We start from the raw sequence: 27548 nt of genomic DNA on the forward strand, positions 1-27548 counted from the left end.
CAGTCTATGAAGCAGATCCAGATTCTGCGAGACCAGCTGCTCGCCTTGGGCAAAAAGATCTCCTACCAGAGCCGCGTGAAGGACGAGCCCGCCTACTACTGCAACGAGTGTGACGTGAGTCTCTCTACAGCAATCCCTGACCTTGCTGCATATTGTAGTCCTTGGCATCTTTGTCAGTGTTTTAACCCTTAAAGGTGTAGGTTTTTGAACGTTCTAAGTTCCGCAACAATTGAAGGTTCTAAAATTCTATGTTGAATTCAATGAACCCAGATATTCTTTAGAATGTTCATTTCTCAACATTCCCGTCACACCGGTGTGACGGTACTCCTTTAAGGGTTAAGCCCCCAACGTCATCTTCCAGGCAGCGATGCATTGGAGGCACCAGAGTTAGGGTTAAGGGTTAAGGGTCAGGTGCCTTGAAGTCCACGGTCGCAGCGCTGCCTTGAAGTCGACGGTGGGGGGCTTAAAACACCATTGAGCCCTTGGCATCCCTTCTTACAGGCAGGCTACACAAGGCACGTAACTGATGTGTGTGACTCATGGAGCATATGCTGCAACAACTAGCTTCCACTATAATCAATGGAACGGGCTACACCAGGCACGAAAGCGGCACGTACATTCGGGAAAAAAATAAACCAGTCTTCTAAAACTATTTTCACGCTCCGCAAGCAGAGCGCTTCAATTGCACACCCGGTGTAGCCCGGCCCGGTTTATTTATATGAGTAGATGCTGTAAGGTGATTCACAAAATAAAAGTAGATGGTGATGTCTTTATAGTTGAACAGATCACAGGAGGAGGATTTAAATTCCTCAGATCATATCAATCTGTACTTGTAGTTTACTTTTATCATTCAAAACCCTCATGTCCAGTGGTGTAGTGGGGATTTTTAAAGTGGGGGGACGCTATTTTTGTGACGTCATTGCAAAAACTGTCACACTCGCACCTCCACATACATCGGTGCGTAAGGCCAAGGCCAAATTGTTCCCAGCTTTCGTGAACATGAAACCGAATTTAAAAAAACAAAACAATTAAATGACATGGATTAGCTTCAAAATGTATCCTAATGTCTTCACCCAAACTAAACTTTTCCACCAAAGTCTATGAATATGGTCTGTAGCTTTTTATTTTGTTGTATCATACAATAAACAGACAAACCATAATGTAGAGTAGCCTACAGTATGTATCTAGCGTAGTCTGATCTCCTTGACGCATAACATGCCGCGGCATGGCTTCATTCATTACCACACGTAAAATAACAAAAAGAACACTGGGCAGGCAAGTGCCAGTCATTTGAAAAGTTTTTGTTTGGATGAAAGTAGCTGCACCAATCGTAAGTTTTTCCTAAAGTTGTTCAGGTTCACCGTTGGGTCATTACTTATGGTTAAATAGCCTTATCACTTATATTGGAGCTCCCTCGATAAAAATCACTCGTATTACTCACACATGCTTATCGTGTCATTTTGACCACTGGATTAGCCTACCTGCTTTCTGCAAAACACAAACGAAGGGCCATGAAGGTGCTTGCTAGATTCGGATACAGGCAGTTGTATAATCTATGGTTTTCTAGCCACTTTCTAGCTACTTTCGGGTAACGCGGAACGACGAGCTGTGTAGTTTTTAATGTCTTTACGCATGGTGGAGTGCTACAGCATGACGATCATTCTTGTAACGAATTTTAGGATAAAGAGGCCAAATTGGAGACGTTTGCGTGATGCGTTGTTACCACTGGTAACAACACTTGTTATATTAATAAATGCTTATTAAAGCCTGTGTTGCAGGTTAACCACCACTGTTGATTAATGGGTACATAAAGCACTCAATATATGTATATCATTTTTAAAAATGTCTCCAAATGGTGTTAAATGCCAGTTTTTGTCGTTTTTAGTATTAGCGGGTTTTTTTTACCCATTTCGGTGATGACGTCACGTTGGGGGCTACATGATCTACACTTCATTCATTTCAATGCATTCCAGTGGACATCGCGGTTACTCTTTCAACATAAAGTTTGTATATTTACACTTCGAATTTCGTCACAGCATTTATATCACAGCTACCCTATGACAGGGCTCCAGAGTGCGACCAATTTGGTCGCATATGCAACCTAATTTTTCAAAAGTGCGACTAAAAAAAATCGGAGGTCGCACCGGTGCGACCAGCTATTCGAGAGAGGAAAAAGTGTCCGCATTGAAACTCTACCTTTGGTTCAATAACAGACACATATTTGGCCAATATCGTGGTTTAAACAAATCACAGATAGTGAAGGGCGGGACCTCCCCTCTGATTGGCCGTGGCCCAGTGCCTGTGTGTAAATTTTAAAATGCGTGTGCTGCAGAGAGAGAGAGAGAGAGAGAGGTCAGAGACCCGTCAGATAAACAGAGTGGATGTAGTTGCATTACAGTGTGGTCACATAGGCCAAGATAAATGTACCCTCTCCCCACTGCCTTTTGGCGGCTGGCAGCAGCAAACCGATCAGACGAGCCCGAGATGATGATCAAGTTTATCGTTGCCTACGATAGGCCTAGTGAAACTTCCCTTCACCAAGTTCAGTCCGAAATAATTATTCACCAGAAAAATAGTTTGAACTTAAACCCGACGTACAGGAATGCCACTTGCGCCAAATTTATAGGAGTCATTGCAGATGAAAAGACGTCTTAAAAAATTGCGAACAATGCATACAAGGCCTTCGCGAACGACAGAGATACAGATATCGTCGAAAAGGAGTGCGTCATTGACCGCAGTTACATGCAGGGAGTAACCTGGTTTTCAACAGCAATATTTGTTTTGCGCGCGAGTTGTGTAAACTCATTCTGATGGCATCAATCAATTTAATCCGGTATTTGGCGCAAACCGAATATCGCTGCTACATTTAAAGCCCGAATATTCCCTGCATGTATAACTGTGGTCATTGTGTACGGTGAATTGAATGGACACATTTAGATCGAGCATGGCAAGTCATTGCAATAGCCTATAATAATAGGCCTACCATTTCGTTACTGCATTAACCATAGTGATGTTCTTATTGAAAATTTAAAAATACTAAAATTAAAAAGTAAATTGCATTGTGGGACTGTCAAATGATTATTGCAATCATCATTGCAAAAGCACATAAAAATCCCCCAGGCTACTTGGAACATCTCTTTAAATTGTGCTCAAATACATTTTTTTATGGAAGATGCTAGCATGGAGAGCTGGTTTAGCCAAGGCCTAAAGATCATGAAGGATAGTATGTAAGACATTGAGCCATGAGATGTGCAGTTTGAAGCCCTTAAAAGACGTGCACTGTTAATTTACTCACTCTTATTTTTATTTAATTCATCTTGAGATGTTTTAAGTTTAAATTTCAGCTCAGTGAAGCACTTAAAGCACCAACACTTCATTAAGTTACTTTACTTTAAGTCATAGGAGAACCTATATAGGACAGTAATTAAAGGAATTATCCAGAGTAAAATGCACTTTAGATCAATTTACGGATGATTGGGAGTACATACGTTGAGTTGACATCAAAATCATGTCATTCGGATGTGTTTTGAGAAAGTTCGATTTTACCGTTTTTAGTCAAAACTCGTTAGCCTGGAAGTGACCAGGGCATGTCATTTCGCCGCTACAAAAGGCTATTTTTATACCTCTTCTACAGTTCCAACCAACATTACACTTACGTGGTAGTGAGTAGAGGGTCCCTAAAGCCAAACCGAAGTATCCCGAGGTCTTTATGTGGTCGGATAGAGAGTCCAGAATGAATTTCATCAAGCCAGTACCTTTCCGGAAATGTTGCTGCTGCAGCTGGCATCTTTAGGGGAAAGTCCGTAGGAGTCGATTGCATCACGTCGTTGCACGACATCACGTCATGTGACATTTCAAAATTCCAACCTGTTAGTAAGCTAGGGTTTGCTGTTGCATACAACTTCATTTCAATTTCAAAAGAAATACTGGACTATGTTTTTTTTCTTTTTTTTAAACGGCGACAAAATTGTGAATTTCCAGAGCATGTTACTCCACAGTCGGCAATCGACTCCTACGGACTTTCCCCTAAAGATGCCAGCTGCAGCAGCAACATTTCCGGAAAGGTACTGGCTTGATGAAATTCATTCTGGACTCTCTATCCGACCACATAAAGACCTCGGGATACTTCGAATACAATGGATAACAGTTTAAATGTTTATTACCAACAAGCAAATTGTGCAAATTCGTTGGAAAATGAACCCTGCAACACGGCCTTTAAAATGCTCAAAACAATGCTCCAAGAAGTAGGGCGACGGGTTCCTCCGTGTCCAACGCCCACTACACCCCTACTGATGTCTATTGTACTCAGACTGGTTTACGGGGTGTGTGACCATGTGTTGTGTGTGTGTGTGTGTGCAGTTGGAGGTGTTCAACCTGTTGTTTGTGACGAGCGAGAGCAGCAACAGGAAGACGTATGTGGTGCACTGTGAGGACTGCGCCCGCCAGCGGAGCCCCAACTTGGCCGGGGTGGTCATCCTGGAGCAGTACCGCATCGACGAGCTCATGACCATCTATGACAGCTTCACCGTGGTGAGACACACATACTGTATGCAATAAGGCTGCAACTAATGATTATTTTCATAGTCGATGGTAACACTTTACTTGACAGTATGACATGACACTATCATGAACACATGACACTGTCATGACACATGAACCCTAACCCTAATCCTAACCTCTAACACTAATCCTAACCCCAACCCTAACCCTAACCATAACTCTAAACCTAACCCTAACCCTAATCTTAACCCTAACTTGTTATGACAAAAACCGAATGTCACTTAATAACAGAAGTGTTATGTCATACGTTTTATGTCAACGTTTATGACTTGTTTATGACACGTTCATGACAGTGTCATGTCACTCTTATGTCGACACTGTCAAGTAAAGTGTAACCTAGTCGATTAATCTGTCGATTATTTTCTCAATTAATTGATTAGTTGTTTCACCGATAAAATGCTTTAAAAGGGTGAAAAAATCATTGTTTTCCAAAGCCCAAGATTATGTCTTCAAATGCCTTGTTTTGTCCACACACCAAAGATATTTAGTGCACTATCATAAAGGAGTAAGTAAAGCTGAAAATATTCAAGTTTAAGAATCTACAATCAGAGATGTTGATGTATTTTCATTAAAAAATTACAAACTGATTAATTGATTACCAAAATAGTTGGCCATCAATTAAATAGTTGACAACTAATCGATTAATCGATTAATTGTTGCAGCCCTAATACACACCCACACCGACAAACATGTGTGCGCACATACACACACACACACACACACACACACACACACACACACACACACACACACACACACAGAGAACACACAGAACACATACAAACACATGTGCGCGCACACACACACACACATACATAAACACACACGACACAGCTTCAGTGTGGTAAGACAAACACACACAAACACACACACACACAACCATCTATAACAGCTTCAGCATGGTGAAGACACGCAACAAAGGTTTATTTCCACTGGCCATGTAAACAACAACAATAAAGGGAAAGGAAACAGACCTGTGGATGCTGACCTTAGGATTGGATAGGATAGAATGAACACATTCTGTTGACCACATTTACTGGAATGAAATTAATGTATGCTCTCTTCCTGTTTCTTTCTGTGTGTGTGTGTGTGTGTGTGTGTCAGGCTCCCTTACCTTGCTCCAAGTGAAATCTGGGCCTTTTTTGAGCGCCCCATAAGCAGCCATAGCCAAATCCTTCCAGCTCTGACACTTGCTCCCTCAACAACCACTACTGTTCTGTCTCCGTGGGCAACAAGTCAAAAACAAAACAAACACGCACGTTTACACGTATTGTTTACATAACAGCACAGCTTTGGTAGACGATACCCTCAGCCCCATTGTCTTCCCATCTCCCATCTATCAGCTACTTGATCAGACACAATCGAGGTCATGATGGGGACGACAAGAGATTCCTGCTCTCGGCAAAGCATACCGGACTCGGACAGAAAAATGTGAATTTGTGTCGGAATTTCATATCAGGTCATTTTAAACTTCAAATGGAAACTGCTGTGATTTACACGAGGTGTCAGGTGTCAAAAAACTAAACTAAACAAACAAAAATGTAACAAGTGGCTGAACACGTGCATTTATTCAGGTACTACTTTATTCTATGAGTTACTCTTATGCAAATCTGACAGAATCATGGCCGGTCGGGTTCTTGTGTGTCTGTGAGTAAGGCGAGGCAGCTGTGTTTTTGCTAGCATTACATCAAGGGAATCACTTTGTCTATGAGCGAGTTGATCTCTATGGCATAGCTCAGATTCTTTTTGATGATTCCTTTCATAGTGTGATGAAGCTCTTTTCATTCTGTTTTTTGTCCTTGATTTTTAATATTCTTCATTGGGTGCTATTTTGATTTGATGTTTTTATTTATTCTTATTGTTATGGTATAGACTTATTTCTAACAGCCTAGAGTTATTACACCATTTTGGCCTTGTGACTTGTATTTAGATAAAAGGTGATTTAAAAAAAAACAACTGAACAGTGAAGTTTTTTTCTAAAGCATTAAGAATTTAAAAAATGAAATATATATCTATGTTTCTCCGAGTTCTCAAAAGATACGGGTTTGCTTGAAGGCCGATTTAGTTTCATTTGTGTAAAGAATCCATGTGTGTGTGTGTACTGTGGATCTTTTTGTATAATCCCATTCCTGCTTCAACAGAGATTGTCACACATTTGTAATTACAATGCTTTTAAGTATCAAAATGGTGCTGTTTAATTTAGTTTAATTTTGTTAGTCTCTCTTTTCACAGTATTTTTCCTTTGTGTTTGAAAATCTAAATTGTGTGTCTATTTATTTCAGGGTTTTGTTTGTTAGTTAGTTTTCTTTGTGTGTTTGCTGTATGTATTTATTAAACATCAGTGGTGCTCCTTTTTTAAATACGGGATTGCCAGATTTTTTAAGTTTTATATCGTCCCTGTCTTTGCTCAGAGGCTGAAGAGGGGGAAGTCTGATTTTAAATGGTGCTCCATCCCCCTCTCTGCCCTACAGTGACATGTACATGATCTATAGATTAAAGAGAAGAACTATATCTTACTCTCTACTGGTTGGTGCTTAGAAGCGGAGTCAGTGCTCATTTATGAATGGAATGTCTTTGTACTGTAACAGACGACTTCAGATTTGATTCTCCTCCTTTTGAACTTTCACATAATTGTAACGTGCTTTACTATTCTGAGAATTATCATATTATTGTTGTAATAATAATGATTATTATTATATAAACACACAAGAGATAAAAAAATGGACATGTGTATTGAGGCAAAGATTTTGTGTCTGTTGTCTCTTCATAAATATTTTCTTTGTTATTTTTTTTCCAAGGTAGCATTAATCTTCCTTACTCCTTATTTATGCTGTACTGATCTACATAAATCTAATCACACAAGAAGACAAACTGAGCCAGACCTGTCTTAAACACTCTGTGGTTTTGATTATTGATTACATGAAAAAATAAATAAAAACATTTTGATAGATCCATGTCTGTTCAGGCTGTATACATAACTGATTACAAATCATACCCATTTATCTCCGTGCCAATTAGGGGCAATAGGCTTTGGACTTCAATGGATGTTGTTTTTCTCTTTCAAGACAATTATTTCCTCTTAAACCAAAGCCTGGCACGACTTAGAAACCAGGAGTAGGGGGGTTTATAGTGGGGGGGTGGGACATATAAGAGACACATGTCTTTAGCCGACGGTTCGGACCGCGGATATCCTGGCTCCGAGGACAGGAAAGCTGGCCTTCCTTCACCGTGATTCGCTCAGGATATCCCTTCTGCACTCTTTTCTCTGTCCACATACTCTTCCCCCCCCTCTCTCTCCGGCATATTTTTTAATCTTTTCATTTCTCTCTTTCATCCATTTCTCCCTGGTGCCCTCTTGCGCTCCCCGGCTCCGCAGTCTGCCCCCATCCTCAAACGGCACGAGAAAATAAACAGCAAGAAAGTAAACATCAACAGACGCTGATACTGGAGAGTGAGGGGGGAAGAAATCATTTAGCCCCCTCTTTGAACTCAAACCCCACCTGGGCTCTTATCACCAGTGGGATCCCGTCTCTCCCTCCCTCTCTTCGTCTATCTTTCTGTGAGGGCTCATAATTCTCATCCCTTTCTCTCCTCTTTCACCCCTCACAATCAGAACCCTGTGTTCTGTTTCTTGTCCAGCACGGCCCCACCTCGTTGGCTGCCAGGCTCAAATCCGACACTGACCAGATGGACCCTGGCCAGACAGACATCTCCCATCCCCCCCATCTCTGTCTCTCTCTTTCTCTCTCTCTCTCTCTCTCTAACTCGGCTGGCCCAAATTAAAGGAGTCCTCCATCTCTGCCACCATCAGCCATTATCAGCCTTTCTCCCCCAGAGGCTCGTCCTGCAGCTCCCTTGTCCTCTCCTGGGGTTAAGCAATCATATCACAGACATTGATGCATGCTTTTCCCCGGGGTGCCCTCCAAAAGCTCATCACACATCAAACTAAGGGGTGTTTTCTGGGTGGGGGGATTGCGATGTAAGATGGAAAAGAAATCACATGCAAACATGTGTGACCAGACACTGATTTCCAGGTGACTTAGAATTTTTACTCTCACTGTTTATTTTGCTTCGTGGTGGAGTGGCCAGCCAGTTCTCCCCCGGGACCCCCTAGCAGACAGAGTTACATGGTTCTTGTCTCATTGGGTACCCTGCACCCCCCCACCCCCAGCACGGGGCCAGGGTGCCTTATCTCCCCCTGCTAACTCCCTACATTACAGCTGCAGGAATGTGTGGGCAGATATGTCCATGGGTGTGATATAAGAATGTCTGTTACGTAATTTGCTGGCTGGACACTCCATTAGGCCAGCATTAGAGTAGCAGCGCTACACTTATGAGGAAGTTAGATTGTTTTTATGCATTATGTCATTGTGTCAGCTTAGATTCACTTTTATCTCTGAAATGAACAGTTTACTGATCATAAACATTAAAGACTGTTGCTATATATATCATATATGCTATGTGATATATATGTATATACAGTACCATATAAAACTATAAAAGATAATCACTTGAACAATTGACCTTGGCGGGTACCGGACCCTCTGAACGCCAGTAGAAAGTCAAGATTAGAAAGTCCAGACACTCAACCTGAGAAGTAACTCCCCGCCCCACCCCGTTTGCACCAAACTCCCCTGCACTTATCCGAGAATCCCCTCCCAGATGACACCTCCCTCCACACTGCCAGCCGCCTGCCCCTCGCTCCCCAAATACCACAACTGCCCCCTTTACACACACACAACAGTGAGTGAGGTGGGCAGGCAGAGAAACAGGAGGGTGGACAGAACCTCTGTGAGAGGAAGGAAAGACTAAGTCAGAAGAGAGAGAGAGGAAGAAAGGGAAGAGTTCCTTTCACTCAGTCACATTAGTGGGCGCGTGCAGTAAGGAGCAACACATCACACTTCTGTTCCACCTGAACACCAGCAAATAAACATCTACAAGCATCTGCAGCTACCAAGAAACAGGGGCACAACAAAAAAGGAACTACTAACGGATTAGTAATACAGAAGGTACTGACAGGACGAATAACATTGACTCTTCTACAAGGACTGTTCAACCACCTCACAGGTTTGGTCAAGGAAGGAGCTACAGGAGGCAACTTTCACTCCGAGTGTTGACCGTGAGAAGAGAAGTACCGTGAACAACAAAGAGACGACCCAAGTGATCCCCATCATTACGGTGAGTGAAGGAGCAGCAATCAATATTAATAATTATTTCACTAAACACTAATTTCAGCTTCTTGTTGCATGAAGATAACTTAGAGTAGCTACTCTTACCACTTTAAAAACAGGGTCAAATCTATGGCTGTGAAAAAAGAGGCAGACGTATTATATTTATTAGAGAGTGCCATTCATTTCTAAATAGTTGTAGATGAATAGTATATTAACAATTTAAATAGTCCTTCACTGAAGGAACTATTTAAAAGGCCCTCAAAGAGGTATAATATAGGTAGGCACTATGAGCAACTTTATTTCCTCATCTTCCAAAATATTGACTGATGTTACACGAGGAGCTGAAACCGTTACAATGCCAGCCAGGAAGAGGGGGATCCGTAAGCACACAGATGTTTCAGCCATAAGCAAAATCAAAAGGGCCACGTGATGAAACATTTGTGACTCAACTGGTCCCATGGACGCACCTATTGTATGGCCAAGATGTGTTCTTGAGATTAAGGCAAAGTTGTTAAGTTCTACGAAAAACAACAATAGTGTCTCCTATTATTGGCTGAGTGATGTCACATTTGGTCTTGAGCGCAGGCCAGGTTGGGGGGGGGGGGGCTGTTGTCTGAGAACAGACCCGTGGTCTCACAGGATGGAGCCACACAGACTCCCAGGTACCCTGTGGACCCCTCTGTAATCTTCCTACGACCATCTGAGACACAGAGAAATATCTGAGAGCACAGCCGTCCACTGAAGGGGTGGAGGGGTAGGGTGGAAGTTCAATGTTTGGGGAGATGTCGCTCTGGCTGGCAGGAGGGGAAATGTGTTTGGGTCAGCATACAGTTTCCTGAAGCTCCAGCTTCTCAACTCATTGTTTGGTGTTTTTTAGTCATCCTGGAGGCAGTGTGTGTGTGTGTGTGTGGCGGGGGGGGTCCAAGAAGGGTCCATTTCCTGTAGCACTCAGTAACTTTAGATATCTGTGTTTATTTTCCGCACTTTTCAACACTTCAGATCAGGCCAAAATGGCTCTTGTTTGCACAAGGCTTTGTCTTTTCCCCTAAAAATAAAAGGTCCGTAAAAGTTAAAGACCTAGTTGCCAAGACAGTTACACAACAACATTAGGCTACTGTTTGACCTGGACAACAAGCTAGTCTGGTGGTCATTTGTGTTTTGCTGAAAGGGTCACTTTTTTAAAGACCATATGACCTCAAAAACTAAACTTGAACTGTGATGTCTTCTTTTGAAACAGAACACTTAGGAGGAGCCAACATGAGTCTGTCTCGAAACGGGACTCTGGACAAGTCGCTGACCCAGATGGGCAACTCGGACCTCGGCGATCACATACACAACCGCCTCCACCACACCAACTCCGTCTCGTCCAGCACAGTGCCAGTAAGCGGCGGGGGTGGCGCCGCCAATGTGGTGGTGCCGCCCCCCTACTCGTTGGCTGGCAGCGGCGGTGGCGGAGCAGGCGCCGGCGAGGTTCCGCTCGAGCTGCGTGGCTCACTGGACTGCTGGGCGTGCTCGGTGTTGGTGACCATGCAGAACCTCATCATCGCCACCATCAACGGCATCCTGGCCAGCATCGTGTTCGGCCTCATCCTGCTGCCTGCCCGTCATGCTCGTGTTCGGCTTCCTGTGCCATTCCTCGGTAAGGAAGTGAGCCACTGGCTCAGGCATTTCTCTGACTAACTGGATTAAGATATGGGTGTGTGGGTTAGGGAATATATATGTATATATATATGTGTGTGTGTGTGTGTGTGTGTATAGGTTTGGTGGTGTTAGTGTGCAGAACTGTGTATGGAATTTGTGTGTGTGTGTGTGTGTGTGAGCGTGTGTGTGTGTAGGTTTTGATGGTGTTAGTGTGCAGAACTCTGTATGGAAATCATGTGTGTGTGTGTGTGTGTGTGTGATTTGAGAAAGAGAGAGAGAGAGAGCACTAGCATAATTACTTAGCAAACTAAATTGTCTTTGCTCATGTGTTGTTGGTGTATGTTACAGTAATGTCCAAACGGTGAATGCATGACGTGTCCATGAGTACATACAGCATGTATTTGTGTATGTAAAGTTCTATTGGCACAGCTAGGCCTACTCCTCCAGGATTCTGCCTAAATCTCCTCCTCCCCTCCCCCTGTTCATTTATCTCCCATTCCATGGATAGCTTCAAAGCAACCCCTCAACTCTTTACATGATGCATATCACACACACCAAGCCCCGAGTAATGACACCCAATTTGTTTGACTGAGCAAGACATACAAAAACCATCAGGATTATTGGACTTTATGTATGCTCCTCTCAAACATGTGTGCAAGGCTATGTCTGCAAGGCTTTATGGTGAACCAATGATTGTAAAGCAGCTGAAAGCATAGCAACTGATGAATTTATAGCATATGTACTCTCAGTGTGTGGCCTCTTGATGGGAAATGGAACCCTGACCTTGGCATTGCTATGGTTACTTCCCTGCCCGCTGAGCAACAGGAAGAACAGGGGATCAGGCTGACTTCCTGCAGCACCAGTGTGTGTGTGTGTGTGTGTGTGTGTGTGTGTGTGTGTGTGTGTGTGTGTGTGTGTGTGTGTGTGTGTGTAGAGGGTGCTGGAGAATGAACAGGGAAGGTTAAAGGTTAGCCACCCTAAGGACATGATGAGTGTATTCTCAATGCTGAATTCCAAATAAGGCTGAACCATAGGTGAACAACACTCGTTTCATACCACTGAAAAACACCCCTCTCATATCAGCCTACCTTGTAAACAAATGACTTTGAGTTGTAGCACATCAGCGTGCTGAACAAAATGGGAACAAACATGCCATCCCTGCTTCCTAAATCTATCATGAGATATTTTAAACAGATATCTATGAGACCTCCAAAATGCATGTAGATTAAAGCTCTATACTTAACAATGGCAACCATTTAACCTTACCTGTTCATTCTCCAGCACCCTCTACACACACACACACACACATAACACACACTCACATACACATACACACACACACACACACACACACACACACACACACACACACACACATACACACACTCACATACACACACACATACCAGTCTCTCTCTCACACACACACACACACACACACACACACACACACACACACACTCACATACACACACACATAACGCTCCCTCACACACACATACACACACACACACACACACACACACACACACACACACATACACACACACTCACATACACACACACATAACACTCTCTCTCTCACACACACACACGCACACACACACACACACACACACACACACACACACACAAAACCAACTCACCTCTTCTCCTGCATGCTCTCGGTGCTCCACAGGTGCAGCCCCACGGCACGTCGGTGTACTGCTCGGACCTGCTGAACGACGAGGGCTGCGTGGCACTGCTGGTGGTGGGCTTCCTGCTGCTGACGCCGCTCCTGGTGCTGGCGCTGGCCGCCTACTGCCGCCTGGCGCGCCACCTGCAGCTGGGCCTCTGCTTCATCCCCTACAGCCGCGCCGTCTACAAGAACCTGCCCGCCTCGCACCACCGCGGCCTGAGCTGCTGCACCGAGCAGGGCATCGAGCGCGAGGGCAAGGGCAGCGTGTGGGTGTAAGGCGCTGGACGAGAGAGAGAGAGAGAGAGAGAGAGAGAGAGAGAGAGAGAGAGAGAGAGAGAGAGAGAGAGAGAGGAGGTGGGCGGAGTGGACCTGGAGCTGGACAGGGGCCCACGTACAGGTGTAGTTTTGGGGTTTTCCGTCCAGTCTTCCAGTTAAAGTCATTCATGGAGTGCTGGACACATTAATGATCAGGATTGAGTTGGTGAAGTGACCAGTGATGTGGATATATTAGTCATCCAGTACGCTGACTTGATTGGTAGGGTGGTGAATTTGAATCTCCGCCAGAAAGGGTGCATTCAGGAACAGCAGGATGCATGTAATGCAGATAGACAGGACAAGACATAACAATGAAAATGTAATATTACACACCTTACCTTACACTAGAGCATTTTTCTTGTGTACATTTTTATACTTTGTAGATACATGTTTTTTCTACTCTGCTAGACTCAATAAACAGATTTTTGTCTCCCTGAAATGAATGTGAGAAACACACTCCTTTACTTGGTGTTTTTGATGTGACTTCTGAAGGGTTCATTTTTGTTCAGCATTTTGTGTGTCCAACTATATTTATACAGTTTCTCAGTATTAACTGAGCACACTAAAATAAGCTGTGTGTCTGATTTACCGACATCAAAATAAAGTGTATGTGTTTTTACAGAGTGTGAGAAGCCTATTTACTGTTAGCATAAGGTAATGAAGATACGGAGACAAAGCAGCAAGCTAATTCTACTCCTAGGCACCCTTTAATCAAACAGTCGCTTCCTGTTTTTTCCCTCTGGGTGGTGCCGTTAGGATCGCTGGTGCACGATCAGCGCCAGCAGCTTTATTGGTCCTACTTACCAAGAACTGTACTGACCTGGCATCAGTTTAGAACAATCACTTTTAATCTGATTGGCCTTGGGATCAATGCTCCTTTCATGTGAATGGCTCGTTAATCAGACAGTAGGCCATGCACACACGATTCTCTTCTGATTAGGTGAGTCTTACCTAATAGATCTGTTTACCTTGGAATCCTAGGACACTTCGGACAGGCTACTTTGCGAGAAACATTTCTTTGGATTACTTTCGAGTTGAGAGGTTGATTGGTTTAAATCCAAACAGTGCTTGCTTCGCCACTGAGTTCGTTATACACTGATATGTGCTAATTTGAAGATAATTGCCCACAATACTAAAATAATGTAGAATGTAACAGCTACATATTTATATATTTACGCATAGGCCAATATATTCACCAACTATAGCCTATGATGTAAATGAATGGAGTAGCATAGGTCTAAGTGACAAAATGCTCATGAATAATGGAGAAATCGTGCTGAAATGTTCTATCTCTCTATTCTGTTCATTTCTATCCTACTTCTGTTTTACATCTGTTGTACGCTGACAGCTCTGGTACAAACTTGTTCCCGTTATTTTCCCTCAATGGCTGAGGCTGCATTAGGACAGGTCTTTGTTGCCAAAGTATTAAGCGTCCAGCAGACGCAAGAGTGGTTGAGCAGACAATGTCGGTGTTTTGACCCGGAGCCACGCGGTGAGGATTAGGTATTTTAAGACTTGTGGAAATTTCCCATGGCTTTCCGCGCACGCTCAGTGGAGTTAGCGCGCAACCGGGGTAACGGAAAAACCAGACAGGGGCTAGGCAACGCATCTTTATTCACTGGGAATGCATTCGGTTCACAACGTCGGCGCAGCCATCTCCAAACATAAAGAAACAAAAAACAAATGGATGAGTTGTTTCAATCCTAACCAAGCGTATATTCAGCGCGACACTATACATTGGATGCATTTTAATATAAAGCAGGTAAGTTTACCTTCTGTAATTCTTTGGTAATGGGGAACTGAGAAGGCGTGAGATTATATTAGAATTATCATGTTTTATGAGTGGCCTATACATAGTTGCCAATACGTTTGCTGATAGAAAATAGAACTTCAATTTATGTTTGTTTTGTTGAAATTGAATTGAAAATAATTCCGAGTCTTGTACAAATAAAATGAAATGAGGAAATGCCACTTGCCATTTCTTTAATTATCAGAGGAGTTTCTAATTGTAAAGTTAATTGTGTAGATGGAAATGATGGAAAAAATGATTGCAATGGGCTATACATGGGTGGAGACACTGGGTATCTTAACGATGACATACTGATTTGGCTGGTGATTGTTGTGCTTGGCAGCGTCATCCTTGTCCGAGGACGATCTGGATGGTGCTCTAGTTCCTCTTGGATTATCTGGGCGTTTACGTAACGTTGTTTCGTAGAAAATGATGTAGTTGCTTTTAATGTGCGGCTTACCACTTGAAACAGGGCTTTCATCCCATAGTTCGTCAATCCGTCAGGAAAGCATGTCCTTAATTCAGGATGAATTTGCCTTTGGATTCGATTTGCATTAGAGCTGAATCTGTTTGCCAACCTTTTGGAGAGGGGATGTTAAAGTATAGGCAATTCGGGTAAGCGTGGCAGTAGGCTGGACTCTTGCATGCCTCAAAAAAGGACAACGGGGATCAGGTGTCGACTCAAGAACTCGTCTAATTAGTAATGCAAGATAATGATACGCCTGTTGCACAACTTTTAGAGCATGTACGTGCTTTTCATCCCTCTGGACTTGAACCTGCATGCTTATTTTTACCAATAGTTGCATTATCGTGAAATACTGTATAACACCATATGAGGAAACAGTGGGAATACATTGGAATGTAACTTATCTCATGTGACATATGAAGCTTGTGCAATATAACACTGCTCTTGTGTCATATAAACTCTGTGTGTTAAACTCTGGGTTACATAAGGCGTAGTGCAAAGATAAAACAGCTAATGCCTGCAGCTATTGTCTCATTGCCAACAGGTCTGACCCTACAGTTGCAGTTATGGGAGTGAAGGTTTTACAGTGCTTTCCCTTCTACCGCCACGGTAAAGGCCGTGGCAAAGGAAGACTTTGTCCACCCTCAGCAGGTAAGATGTCCTCCATCTTTTAAAGAGGTTTCACTGGACAATAGTGGACTAATCAGTTTAGTTGGAATAAATAGCCTACATTTGAGTAAATTTGATTATTACTGTACCTCCTGTTCTTTTGTTCTTTTTGTGTGTTTGCTTCGTTGTGATTGATTCTCATCTTCCTTTTCATTTTCTGCTCCCCATCTCTTTCCTAACCCCTCCATCCCCTCCTCCCTTCTGCTCTCCTCTCCCTTTCACTCCTCTCCTCTCCTCCTTCTTGTCCTCCTTTCAGTACCCTCTGGGGAGGTGAAGCCGGAGTTCTCCTCCTCCTCCTGGGCGTGTGACAGTGAGGGAGGTGGCAGCGGTAGCGTGCGCCGGGTCTACCTCTCCCAGAAGGCCCGGATCAGCTACCGGCACCAGATGGACAACGTGATAGACGCCACCTACTAGCCCGACTCCCGCCCACCCAGCAGCCTTCAGCACAGCCGTGCCCAGCGAGTCGTCCGTGCCCTGACCTTCCCAGTGGCCCCTCGGTGACATGGCCCCACTCTTTTTTCCGTGACGGCGGTTCATCTGATGGGGCTTGCTTTTTTGTACTCCTTATGATCGGAACTGTCCAGAGGATCAGGAATAGTGTAATTGTGTTCTAGCTGTGATTTGGGGCAGAAAAAACTCCAGTGTTTCTTGCTCCCCTAGAGATAAATAGAGATAAAAGTATGTTAGGACTGTAGAGAGCTTCAAAATGTGAAGGTGACGTTGTTGATGGTGCTTTGGGTATGTCATGTGGATATGGAGATTTCAAGTAAAAAGAAATGACGTAAATGCAAAATAAGCAGGAAGTGTGTTTACAAAAATTAGCCTGAAGTGCATTTTAGTGTCTCTTTAGTGCATTTTGTCCATTGTCTCCTGTCTTTCTTGTCCTGTGTCTCTGTGAAGGTATCTAGTGGAGTTATATGTATTTATTCATGTGTGCTTGTGAGTGTGTGTGTGTGTGTGTGTGTGTGTGTGTGTGTGTGTGTGTGTGTGTGTGCGCGCGCGCGCGCGTGTGTGAATGTGTGTGTGTGTGTGAGTGCATACGTGCGCAAATGCTTGTTTATGTAACTTACTTACTATGTGTGAGTTAAGTTTCATTGTAAGCTAATCAGTCCCAATAATTGTGTCTACTGTGTTCTAGAATGGCTATTTGTTTGCTGGATGTTCTTTTTTTATAAATAAAATTGTGACTAAAACATTGATATCTTGCAATGTCAAAACTGATTCTGTTGAATCTATTACATTTTAAAGAACTGAAACCATCACCCTTGTGTCCTACTTTGCCTTTTTGTTGACTAGTCTTTTTGAGGCATGCTTACGTGACTTTGACAGAAATAGCCATATTAATAACACATTTTCTCTCTAGTATTCATTTTAGAATCTGGACAACTGTGTCAAGGAGCCCCACACAGATACTTATTGAATGTCATGGGTGAAGATGTAGTTCTCTGCATAGCCCTTGGCAAATATAAGAAAAAACAATAAAAACTCAATGAAAACTTGTCTAGTTACATATTAACGTACACAGGCGGTACCAGGCACCATCAAAAACAGAGAACGCATTGACTATGTGAAGTATTACGAAACAGACTTTGACTGACTGACCATATGAAGAGTTTGGAAAAGTGATAATGAATTTTCCTAAATATTTTTTACATTATGTTTCCCAAGTAATTTCAGTAGAACTGTAATTGGGTATTGTTATTGAATTCATGTTCACTCAATCAAAACAACAGAACTGCAATTTGATTGATATTACCTGAAATACAAAATGAAATAGCCTGACTTTTGTCATGTTTTTAAAAACGGAGATATGGCGTTTTGGAACCAAACTCTTCATATGTGAATTGCCGGTTTTCTGGATTTTGGGTGACGGGGGCACCCTAACCTATTTAGATTTCATTATGAATTGCTCTAAGCCTTGATTGTCTATTTAGAAAACATGTCTGATTATGATCAATACAGTACCCTCCAGATTATTGGCACCTTCGGTAAAGTTGACTAAAAATAGGTATAAAAAATGATCTTTTGCCAATTTATTGTAATCTCACAATGAAAACAATGACAATGAAAATATTGTCACCACTAGAAAATCTTATATACAAAATGTATTTTCCTATCTAATTTCAACTTCTTGTCTGTGAACTTTCTGAAGTAGTTCATGACCTCTCTTATTTTCACTATGAAAATAAAGGGACACAGAAGCTAAATCCACGAGTCCTTTTTCAACATTGGAAAGTCAAAAGAATACACTAAATTTAAATAAAAAGGAAGTTGTAAGTCAGGGAATAAAAACTAGGTACTTTGTTGAAAATTACAATAATTAAAAGGTTCTACTCAACTTGAAATGTGACAAACATGCTTGGAACCCATGATTATCTTGCCCCCACGCACAGTATGGAGGATGGTATAGGATAGGGTCACCAAGTCCCCCAGAAAATCTTCAAAAGTGACCTCACTGCTAATAGATCATTCAGAGGGCATGCCAGGTAAAAGCCTTTCCAGTCATTAATTACAAATGTAAATGGCAGGAGTTACTGAACGGTACAGTGACTTTGTTTGGAAGTGTGGTTTATTGTCAGATTAAATGAAAATTGTGCTCTTTGGCAAGAAACACTTTAGGTGGGTTTGGCGTACATAGACTATACTGAAAAGAAGCCCATGCCCAATGAGAATTATGGTGGAGAGGCTGTGATATTGTGGGGCTGTTTTTATTCCCAAAGGTCTTTGCATGATATCAAACTGAACATTTTCAGAGGAAATCTGTCAATCTCTGCCAAGACACTAAAAGTGTCATGATTGGATCATTCATCAGGCCAATGAACCAAAACAAACATCCAGATCAAAACAAAAATGGTTTCCTGAACACAAAATCAAGCTTCAGCCATTGCCATCTCAGTCCCCTGATCTAAACTTCAAAGACGAATGGTCTTAAATCCCTTGCTTTGTATTCTCCAATTTCATGGGGTGCCATAGGAGAAGCTGTTTTATTGGCAAAGGGAAGCCTTAGAAGACATTACAAGCACGGGTGCCAATCATTGTGAGTGACATATTTTTTTCTTTATGAGATTTTCCTTTTTCTCAAAATAAATTTGCTTTCCCTCAAGGTTGGAGTTTTGGACTAAAACTGAAACTTAAACTGAAATAAGATTACATAAAATGGCTTACTGATCTTCTCTGCCTCTATAAAAGCATAATTGATGTTCTTGTACAGTTCTATTTTTATATACTATAAACTGCCCCACTCCATCTGGAAAGCCCTGTTGAAATGAATATCGAAGCAGTTTCAGATTTGTACCATAGGATGGCACTATTTCCCCATGCATCAGTGACAGAAACTGAAAAGAAAAATGAATTCCTAAATGCATGTCTTCAACATGCAACATGACAGTCTGAAAACTCAACTTTCTGCAGACTCAGTTATATCTGACATTTGACTATTCTCACTGTAGGTTGACTCATCCACATGTAAATGCTGAACTGAATCAAACCTTTGAATCTATCACTATAAGGAAAAACAATAAAGCTAAATTAATTAGAATTCACCCCCAACACAAACACACACTTATTTTTTTTGTTGCGGCAAAAACATTAGCTATACTTTGACATATAGTTCTTAGAGGCTCCTTTCACAATAGACTTATGGGAAAAGACAGAAAAGAACCTGAGAACCTTTCTAGGAGACAGGATGTTACATAACATGACGGATAATGGCCTGGGTTGTCATGGCACTGAAAGGTAAAGCTTGGAACCATAGAAGATGAGGATCTTGATTACTGTAACAGGCTGTCACCTAGCACGTAGAGACCATGACGACACTGTAATCTACAACTCACGACTATAGCAAAACACAGAGACTATTATATAACATTTTCAAATGTAGCAGTCTGATGATGTATTGAAAAGACACATTCGATGTATTTCAAAGACACATGAATGTTTATATACTCAGGTTGTCCTTCACAGCTTGATTATGATATTATGACACATGAAATGTCAAAGTGTATTGCTTGTTGGTAAATGTACACAATAGAACATTCCATAACCTAAAAAGGCAAGCTATTCCTGGCAAAGACAACAGATTCTTCAAGCAGACTGGAAATTTCTTTGTCCCAGTTGTTTTTCAAAAGAGAAAATCTCAGACTGCAGATTGTGTTATATAAAAGTTATTTTTTATTCAAAGACATCATCATAATTTACACAGAAATATAATATGTGACATGTCTGCGTGTATAAAACGTAAGTAAAAAATATAGTCTCACTATGTGAAGTTATAAAGCTGTTGCTTTGTACTGTGAGCACCTCGTAAAAAAGTGAGGATCGATACCTCAGCTGCAAGTTAAGAATTTTGGCATTTTCACACTTCATCTGTATTTTTCATTATTGTACTTTTGTTTTTCTAATACCAGTCCTGTTGTGATAAAACGAGAGTGTGCGTCTCTGACTTCATTTCCTTCAATGTATGATCTGTTTTCCATACCCCAGCCTGCTTCAGTCAAAACACACCTGCTTGTGTTGTCTCAGGGTTGGTGAGCTGTGTTGGGCCTGTCGGAGGGCTTGTGACGCGTTAGCATGGCTGCTTGCTGATGTTGGTCAGGATCTTATGGTGAGGAGCCTTGTAGGCGGCAGTGAAGCTGCCCGGTGCCAGGGTACCGCGTCCCTCCTCGTCCACCTGGCCCATCAGGATGTAGCTGCCACCTGAAAGAACACAACAATATGGATTATGGAGTGTGGGAGGGAGGGAGGGAGGGAGTGAGTGAGTGATGGAGGGAGGGAGGGAGGGGGGTAGAGAATGAGTAAGTGAGTTAGTGAGTAAGTGAGTGAGTGAGGGAGGGAGAGAGGGAGTAAGTGAGTTAGTGAGGGAGGGAGAGAGGGAGGGAGGGAGGGAGTGAGTGAGTGAGTGATGGAGGGAGGGAGGGGGGTAGAGAATGAGTAAGTGAGTTAGTGAGTAAGTGAGTGAGTGAGGGAGAGAGAGAGAGAGGGAGTAAGTGAGTGAGTGAGTGAGGGAGGGAGGTAGAGAGAGGGAGTAAGTGAGTTAGTGAGGGAGGGAGAGAGGGAGTAAGTGAGTTAGTGAGGGAGGGAGGGAGGGAGGGAGGGAGAGAGGGAGTAAGTGAGTTAGTGAGGGAGGGAGGGAGGGAGAGAGAGAGAAAGGAAGGGATTGGGTCCGTGTGTGATAATAAATTCATTTTCTTTTCATATTTTATTCATTTTCTTTTCTGAACAATCAATAATTGAATCAGTGCAATTGAATTTGTTGCATATTCAAACATGAATATATCAAGGAATAACATCTTGACCCCTGTATGTGAAAAAAAATGTAGATATGTCAGTACCTCTGCGTAGCACGGGGCATTTCTGGCAAACTGAGACCATTTTGATGGACATGTCCACTCCAGCCTGGGTGATTGTCAGCCGGCCAGCCTTGTAGGCCTTGATGAGGGACGCGGTGATCTGAACCCCACCGCCAGGCTTGGGCGTAATTGCTGTCAGTCTAGCAGTGATCGCTGTCAATGAGAACAGAGGGAGATGACTCAGAGTAACCCATACAATAAGTCAGTATAAAGCTGAATCAGTTTGATCTGAATATCATTTTTCTATGAAATCTGTAAGTTTCATACTGTTATTTTCCCTTACAAACCTTTTCTTGCAGAGAGCATTGCTTATTTTTGATGCTGAGTCTGCTGAGCACTCACAGCCCATCCAGTCTTGCAAATAGGAACTTACCAAATTCACTGGCACAGTAGCTGGCCTTGATGGTTTCATCTCTTTTGCATGGCTGTGCACACAGTGGGTTAAGGGGAGCTGGAAAATGGCACATTCACATTTTTCACATATTTGCAACATGCAGAACAAATGCTTGGTTGTTTTTATTTTAAAAAAATGCTCTCTCTCTCTTTCTCTCACTCTCTCTCGGCACTCACACTTGCTCTCTCACAGTTTCACTTATCTCTCTTTTACTTACTCACTCACTCCCTTCCTCCCTCCCTCTCTCCCTCCCTCACTCACCTCTGGTTCTTGTTGGTTTGCCATTCTCAGGTTTGGTCACAGGTCTGCGCTGTGGCTTCACCGGCCTGACTGGCCTGACTGGTTTGGGCTTAGGGGTAGGCCGCACCGTCGTGGTGGTCGTGGTGGGTTTCTCCGTGGGCTTCCTAGGTACCGATTTCTCGGGTTTGACGGGTCGGTCAGTTCTGACCACAGGTACACGGGGCTGAGACTCCACACGGGGTCCGGTTACGACATCAGCCCCTGTGGTGGGCGGCTTGGAGCCGAGGGGGATACTGCGGTAGGTGGCCATGAAGCCGTCGGAGGTGACGCTTGTGTCGGACACAAACTGCACCAGCAGGACATTACCATTACTCACTATCTCCCTGCAGAGGACAGAGAGAGAGGGAGAGAGAGAGAGAGAGAGAGAGAGAGAGAGAGAGAAGGAGGCAGTTGCATGGAGCTCTATGATCTGTGAATGGAAGATAGTTGGGAATGTATAGAACATGCAAGAAGCTAGACATAATTACACTATAACTCAGTTCCATTGAGGAATACTGAGCAACACACACACACACATACACACACACACACACACACACACACACACACACATGTACAAACACACAAAAACACATGTCCACACATGAGTGCACAATCTGCACATACTTGGGGGGCACCTCTCCACAGTATCTGCCAATGCGTCGGGAGTCCTCCCTCTCTCCTCCATTGTAAAGTGCCACATAGTCAAAGCGACAGTAAGTGTCTCCCTCAATGGTGAACTTCTCAAAGTTCACCTCAACGGCCTGCAGACGAAAGAAATCAAAGTCAGTTCTTATATTGCTGGACCTCACAATTCTAACGGGTTGTGATGGAGATATAGTCCACTGTACAGAATTTAGTCATGTGAATGTATAGGAATGGGTATGAATGCTTATAAGAAACACTAACCATGTTAGGCTCCACAGTGATGAGCCAGGAGCAGGTGACCCCAGGTGGGTAGTGTTTCTCTGGCCAGTTGGGGGTTTGGAGTGACCCCTGAGACTTGGTGTATTTCCCCCCGCAAAGCTGATCTAAAAGTAGCACATACATTTACAAGGTTCATTCATAACTATACCTGATGCAACATGCGGTAAAGCTAAATGTCAACTGTTTTATCTCTATATGGGCTCCCTGGGGTGAGACAATTTAATGGTGTCGATTGGCTGTAGTTCCACTGGGGAGATCAGCCATTTTTTACATTCTTCAGCATTCTAATGTGTCAAAGAGATTTTGTTTTGTAACCTTCACACCAAACATATGACAGACATACACAGATATGCTCTCTACCAAAAAGTTGGTCTTCTGGCACAACTTACTCAACTTACTTATGTGGGGTAAAATGAGCCTAGGTGTGGGGTAAGTTGGTCCAAAACAAAGATTTCAGGTAAAACGTTTTTTTTTCTTAAAACAATAATTTAATGTCTGCTACAAACACCAACATTTAACTGAGAATTTGCTAAATAGATTCAACTGAATTTGCTGAGATAGATAGGAGTGTGTAAGCCTGTAACATTTTGTGTCACCCATTTAATTGACTTACTGTAAATAAGTCTGATTCATTTGCTGCCTAGTCTCTTTAGCTCTTAGTAACACTAAGGAACATATAGAATGAGGTCACAAAATCAAGGCAAGCTTTAAAATCTTACAGATGCAATACAAGTACTAGTTACCTGGCTCAAGTTACCCTAGTCCCGGTGGCTCATCTTACCCCACAACCATTTTGAAAGAAAATACTTCTCACCACAAGCTAGGTAACATTCATGATTTTGTTTAGCCCTCACATCATAGTTAGGGCACCAAGTGAGGTGTAATACATCTGAATGTTATTCTATTCACATTTTCTCTAAATCACCCTAACTCTGGACATGAATGGAATCCACTTGGAGAGCAAAAAATCATTTTTTTTCACATATATATATATATATATATATATATATTACCACATTTGCAATGTGCTGTGCCTTTCCACAGATTGTAAGGAATGATTCCTTCTTCCTTAAAATGTTGTCACATGATAACATGTGTTTACGGTTTCCTAGAAAAAAGGGGTGGCTCATCTTACCCCTATGCTCAACTTACCCCGTTCTCCCAACTATCAGCTGAGCAACAGGAGCACATGTCCAACAGTTCATTTCTGTTACATAATGCCTTGATGTCCTTACCTACTAGTGTGCTGTTGTGACGCTGTTGCCTACAGTGGCTGAATCTCTTTTTGTGACACATCGTGACTACTCAAATACCAAACATTGAACACAGTCCAGTAAGTAGGCTATAGTTCACCAGTTAGAGTTTCTCTGTTATGGCCTTGGGGCTATCTGCTGTAGTACATGTGCATGCTAACACGGAGCACTTCATTTGGAGACCTTACCATCAGCATGGGGTTTTCCTGCCTGAAAGTAGCCCAGGAATCCCCTCCCCCCGGTCCCAGAGTCGGACACCATCTCCAGCATCATGGTATTGGAAGTGGACATGAGTGTCCCAGGCCGGAACGTTCCGCAGAAGCGCCCAAGCTTCTCTACCATGTTGGAGTGGCCGTTGTAGACGTCCAGGTAGTCATAGCGACAGAGGGAGTCGGCCTCCAGGTCGAAGATCCTAAAGCTGAGAATGACCACGTTCCCCTCCGGGACCTGAAGGAGAAGAGAGGGAGGGTAGGGGAAGAGGAGAAGAAATGAGTGAGTGAGTGAAAGAGTGAGTGAGTGAGTGAAAGAGTGAGTGAGTGAGTGAGTGAAAGAGTTTTTCAGTGAGTGAATGAGTGAGGGAATGACTTTGTAAATGTACATATGAAGGATTGAGTTTTGGTTAGTGGAAATATGAATTTGAATGAACTGTATAAACGAGTTGGTGTGTTAAATATTCATGAACATGATACGTTCACATGTCACTGGTGCACAGCAGAAGAGTGTGTGGATGAGGCAAGACTGGGGAGTGTACATTAGAGAATAAGGAAGTTAAGAGTAATTGCATTGCATGAGTGTGCGTGATGCAGGAAGGAGAACTCACAGTGATGTACCAGGTGCATTTGCTGTTGTGTTTGTAGAAGGCTGGGAAGCCCTCACTGCCCACGAAGCCAGTGTCTACATCCAGGGTCCCCCCACAGTGGAACACGGGCCTGGGGACGGCAGAGAAACACAGTCAAATGCTACCCCTCCAGCCAACCAAGGGTTAAGGAATGACGGAGAATGAAGAACAGACGGAGCGAATGACTGCCAAATATTTATTGTGTGCTCTCTCTCTCACTCTCTCTGTCTCTCTCACACACACACACACACACACACACACACACACACACACACACACACACACACACTTGCACACTAATACACAGACCATGACAGTGAGCCATGACTCATTGTTTGCATGCCTCATCTCTCTCCAGTTCAGCGGGCTGCTCCATCTCAGTGGTCTTCCGTGTGTGTGTGTGTGTGTGTGTGTGTGTGTGTGTGTGTGTGCGTGCCTGTGTGTGTGTGGGGGGGGGGGGGGGGGGGTACAAGAACTGGGGGGGCTGGTGTGGGGAGAGCAGACAGGAGACTGGACCCAGAGGGGGTATGACATTCCACTAACACCATCCACCCCCATCAATGTCTCATCCTCTCTCTCTCTCTCTCTCTCTCTCTCTCTCTCTCTGTCTCTCTCTCTCTCTCTCTCTGTCTCTCTCTCTCTCTCTCTCTCTCTCTGTCTCTCTGTCTTTCTTTCTCTCTCTCTCTCTCTCTCTCTCTCTTTCTCTCTCTCCATCCTCCACCATCAATGTATCTTTCTGTCTTTCTGTCTCTCGTATTACTTCAAATATATGTAATTCAAAGTAAATGTGCATGTGCCACAGATTACAAATGTAACATCTGCAATGGCAAAATAACTGTCTGCTTCTCTTTGCATTCCTACTGGTTCTCAACTCAACCTTTCCATCAGCTGGCTTTCACATTCATGTCTGTTTAAATACTTGATCCAAACTCCCCATCCAAAATAACTCACAGTGCTGTAGCCTAAATATTACTACGCCATCTTCAAGGATAAAAAGTTGTTCACTGGCAAATGATCTGTCGACGTTCTGGACAGTGTTCTGAGAAAGACTGGTGCCAGACATAGTTTTATAGCAGTCGCGTTACACGAAAGCTGCAAAACAACCATGTGAAGTTGTAAATTAGTGCGTTTTCTGTGTCTTTTGTGTAATGAAACGACTATCTACATTGACAGTAATTTTTAAACTAGACAGCTGAGGTCATTCGCCCACGGTTACTGAGTCAGCACTCGAAATCTCCTCTGGCCGTCAGGAGTAGAAAGTTCCAGAAAGTTCCGGAAAATTCCAGAAACACAACCATTGCCTCAATTGCTGAATGCTGGGAAATTAAGCACTTCCAAGGAATGTCCTAACTCTCCTGTAAAGCAGATTGTATGGCCGAGCACCCCGTGCGTCTGGAGGCGTCAACAGAGCCTTGTGAGCCAAGCCGACCTGAGTCAACCCTGAGCTCCAGCTCTGCTGACTCTGACGCCACCACCAGCCCCAACCCAAACATCTGCAACAGGGCTGCCTGCCGCCATGGATCCCTAATTACTAACCATCTGAGGCGACCCAAATTATGGGAGCGGGGGATGAGGCAAACACTGTCCTTCATGCTACTCCATGCACATGGGTGTGAAAGGACAGTGAGACTGTGGACAGGGTTATTGTTGTTGGGTTTTTTTTAGACCAGTAGTAAACGTGTGAAACTGATAGTTGTAAACATGAAAAACACGCTGGAGATTTCACCTGTGCGGTGGGTGGGACCGGTGCCTAATGCGTGGCTTAGTTCCAAAGTAACAATGGAAAATGTTACAGTCCAAATCCTAATTCTGTTAAATCCTCATAACAGACGTCTGGATCCCCATGGCCCACTTCTGCCCACCTGTGACCAAGTCCAGTATAAACAAGAAATCGCCACACACCCCATCACAGTGCCACTGTAGAGAAGAGTAACAAATCCCCCACCTCCCCTCACCCCAACTCATGCAATCCATTTCTCCTCCTCACCTGGAGTAGTTGTTGGTGGACTGTCCCTGTGTCCACCCGAGGGTCAGAGACAGGCAGACGAGCCCCATGGTCCACATGCATCCCATGCTCTCCATACTGACCAGCTCACACACAGTGAAGAGAGAGAGAGAGAGAGAGAGAGAAAAAGAAGCGACACAGATGAGAAGAGAGAAGAGGTGGAGTGAAGCAGTGGATGGGGTGGGAGGGTTGTTGGAGAAGGGGACGGGGGTAAG

General features: G+C 43.3%; 4 protein-coding genes across 11 annotated transcripts in view; 3 read left to right on the plus strand and 1 right to left on the minus strand.

Moving 5' to 3' along the window:
* The window catches only part of kdm6bb (lysine (K)-specific demethylase 6B, b), a 48851-nt gene extending 41341 nt beyond the window's left edge, over window positions 1–7510 (plus strand). For all 7 annotated transcript variants that reach the window (XM_042091473.1, XM_042091478.1, XM_042091477.1 and 4 more), the window contains 3 exons: window positions 1–114; window positions 4360–4530; window positions 5665–7510. The exon at window positions 1–114 is cut by the window's left edge and continues 13 nt beyond it. In XM_042091473.1, coding sequence (XP_041947407.1) covers window positions 1–114; window positions 4360–4530; window positions 5665–5688 — 309 coding nt within the window. In that variant the 3' untranslated portion in view covers window positions 5689–7510. The remainder of the gene's footprint in view (window positions 115–4359; window positions 4531–5664) is intronic.
* A 1760-nt stretch (window positions 7511–9270) lies between these two features.
* Window positions 9271–13984, plus strand: tmem88a (transmembrane protein 88 a). The gene is given in 4 exon segments (XM_042093657.1): window positions 9271–9738; window positions 10969–11332; window positions 11334–11370; window positions 13051–13984. Coding segments are annotated over 3 exon segments (657 nt in total). The 5' UTR covers window positions 9271–9738; window positions 10969–10988; the 3' UTR covers window positions 13327–13984.
* A 159-nt stretch (window positions 13985–14143) lies between these two features.
* si:ch211-237l4.6 (uncharacterized protein LOC446130 homolog) lies at window positions 14144–17488 on the plus strand. Of its 2 annotated transcripts, none has more exons than XM_042092420.1 (3): window positions 14144–14305; window positions 16165–16271; window positions 16546–17488. In XM_042092420.1, exons 2-3 carry the CDS (start codon window positions 16187–16189, stop codon window positions 16701–16703), a joined length of 243 nt encoding a protein of 80 aa, XP_041948354.1. In that variant the 5' UTR covers window positions 14144–14305; window positions 16165–16186; the 3' UTR covers window positions 16704–17488. The 2 variants fall into 2 exon arrangements, with proteins under 2 accessions (XP_041948354.1, XP_041948353.1); XM_042092419.1 differs by lacking the exon at window positions 14144–14305 and adding an exon at window positions 14962–15127.
* A 2948-nt stretch (window positions 17489–20436) lies between these two features.
* Window positions 20437–27548, minus strand: pcolcea (procollagen C-endopeptidase enhancer a). Its single transcript, XM_042093329.1, has 9 exons — window positions 27316–27548; window positions 25311–25419; window positions 24679–24937; window positions 23220–23341; window positions 22938–23074; window positions 22293–22654; window positions 22011–22088; window positions 21620–21790; window positions 20437–20984 (listed from the first exon to the last, which is right to left on the minus strand). Exons 1-9 carry the CDS (start codon window positions 27408–27410, stop codon window positions 20854–20856), a joined length of 1464 nt encoding a protein of 487 aa, XP_041949263.1. The 5' UTR covers window positions 27411–27548; the 3' UTR covers window positions 20437–20853.

Source organism: Alosa sapidissima, chromosome 5 (assembly GCF_018492685.1).
Source record: "Alosa sapidissima isolate fAloSap1 chromosome 5, fAloSap1.pri, whole genome shotgun sequence".
In the NCBI taxonomy this organism is placed as follows: Eukaryota; Metazoa; Chordata; class Actinopteri; order Clupeiformes; family Clupeidae; genus Alosa; species Alosa sapidissima.

Bases quoted from the DNA above. Each gene is read 5' to 3' on its own strand.
- si:ch211-237l4.6 (XM_042092420.1), top strand. From the start codon at position 16,187: ATGGGAGTGAAGGTTTTACAGTGCTTTCCCTTCTACCGCCACGGTAAA. The intron at 16,272-16,545 runs GTAAGATGTCCT...TCCTCCTTTCAG, and splicing joins ACTTTGTCCACCCTCAGCAG to TACCCTCTGGGGAGGTGAAG.
- pcolcea (XM_042093329.1), bottom strand. From the start codon at position 27,410: ATGGAGAGCATGGGATGCATGTGGACCATGGGGCTCGTCTGCCTGTCT. The intron at 22,089-22,292 runs GTGAGTGAGGGA...GCCATTTTCCAG, and splicing joins CAAACCAACAAGAACCAGAG to CTCCCCTTAACCCACTGTGT. The intron at 21,791-22,010 runs GTAAGTTCCTAT...TCTCATTGACAG, and splicing joins CTACTGTGCCAGTGAATTTG to CGATCACTGCTAGACTGACA.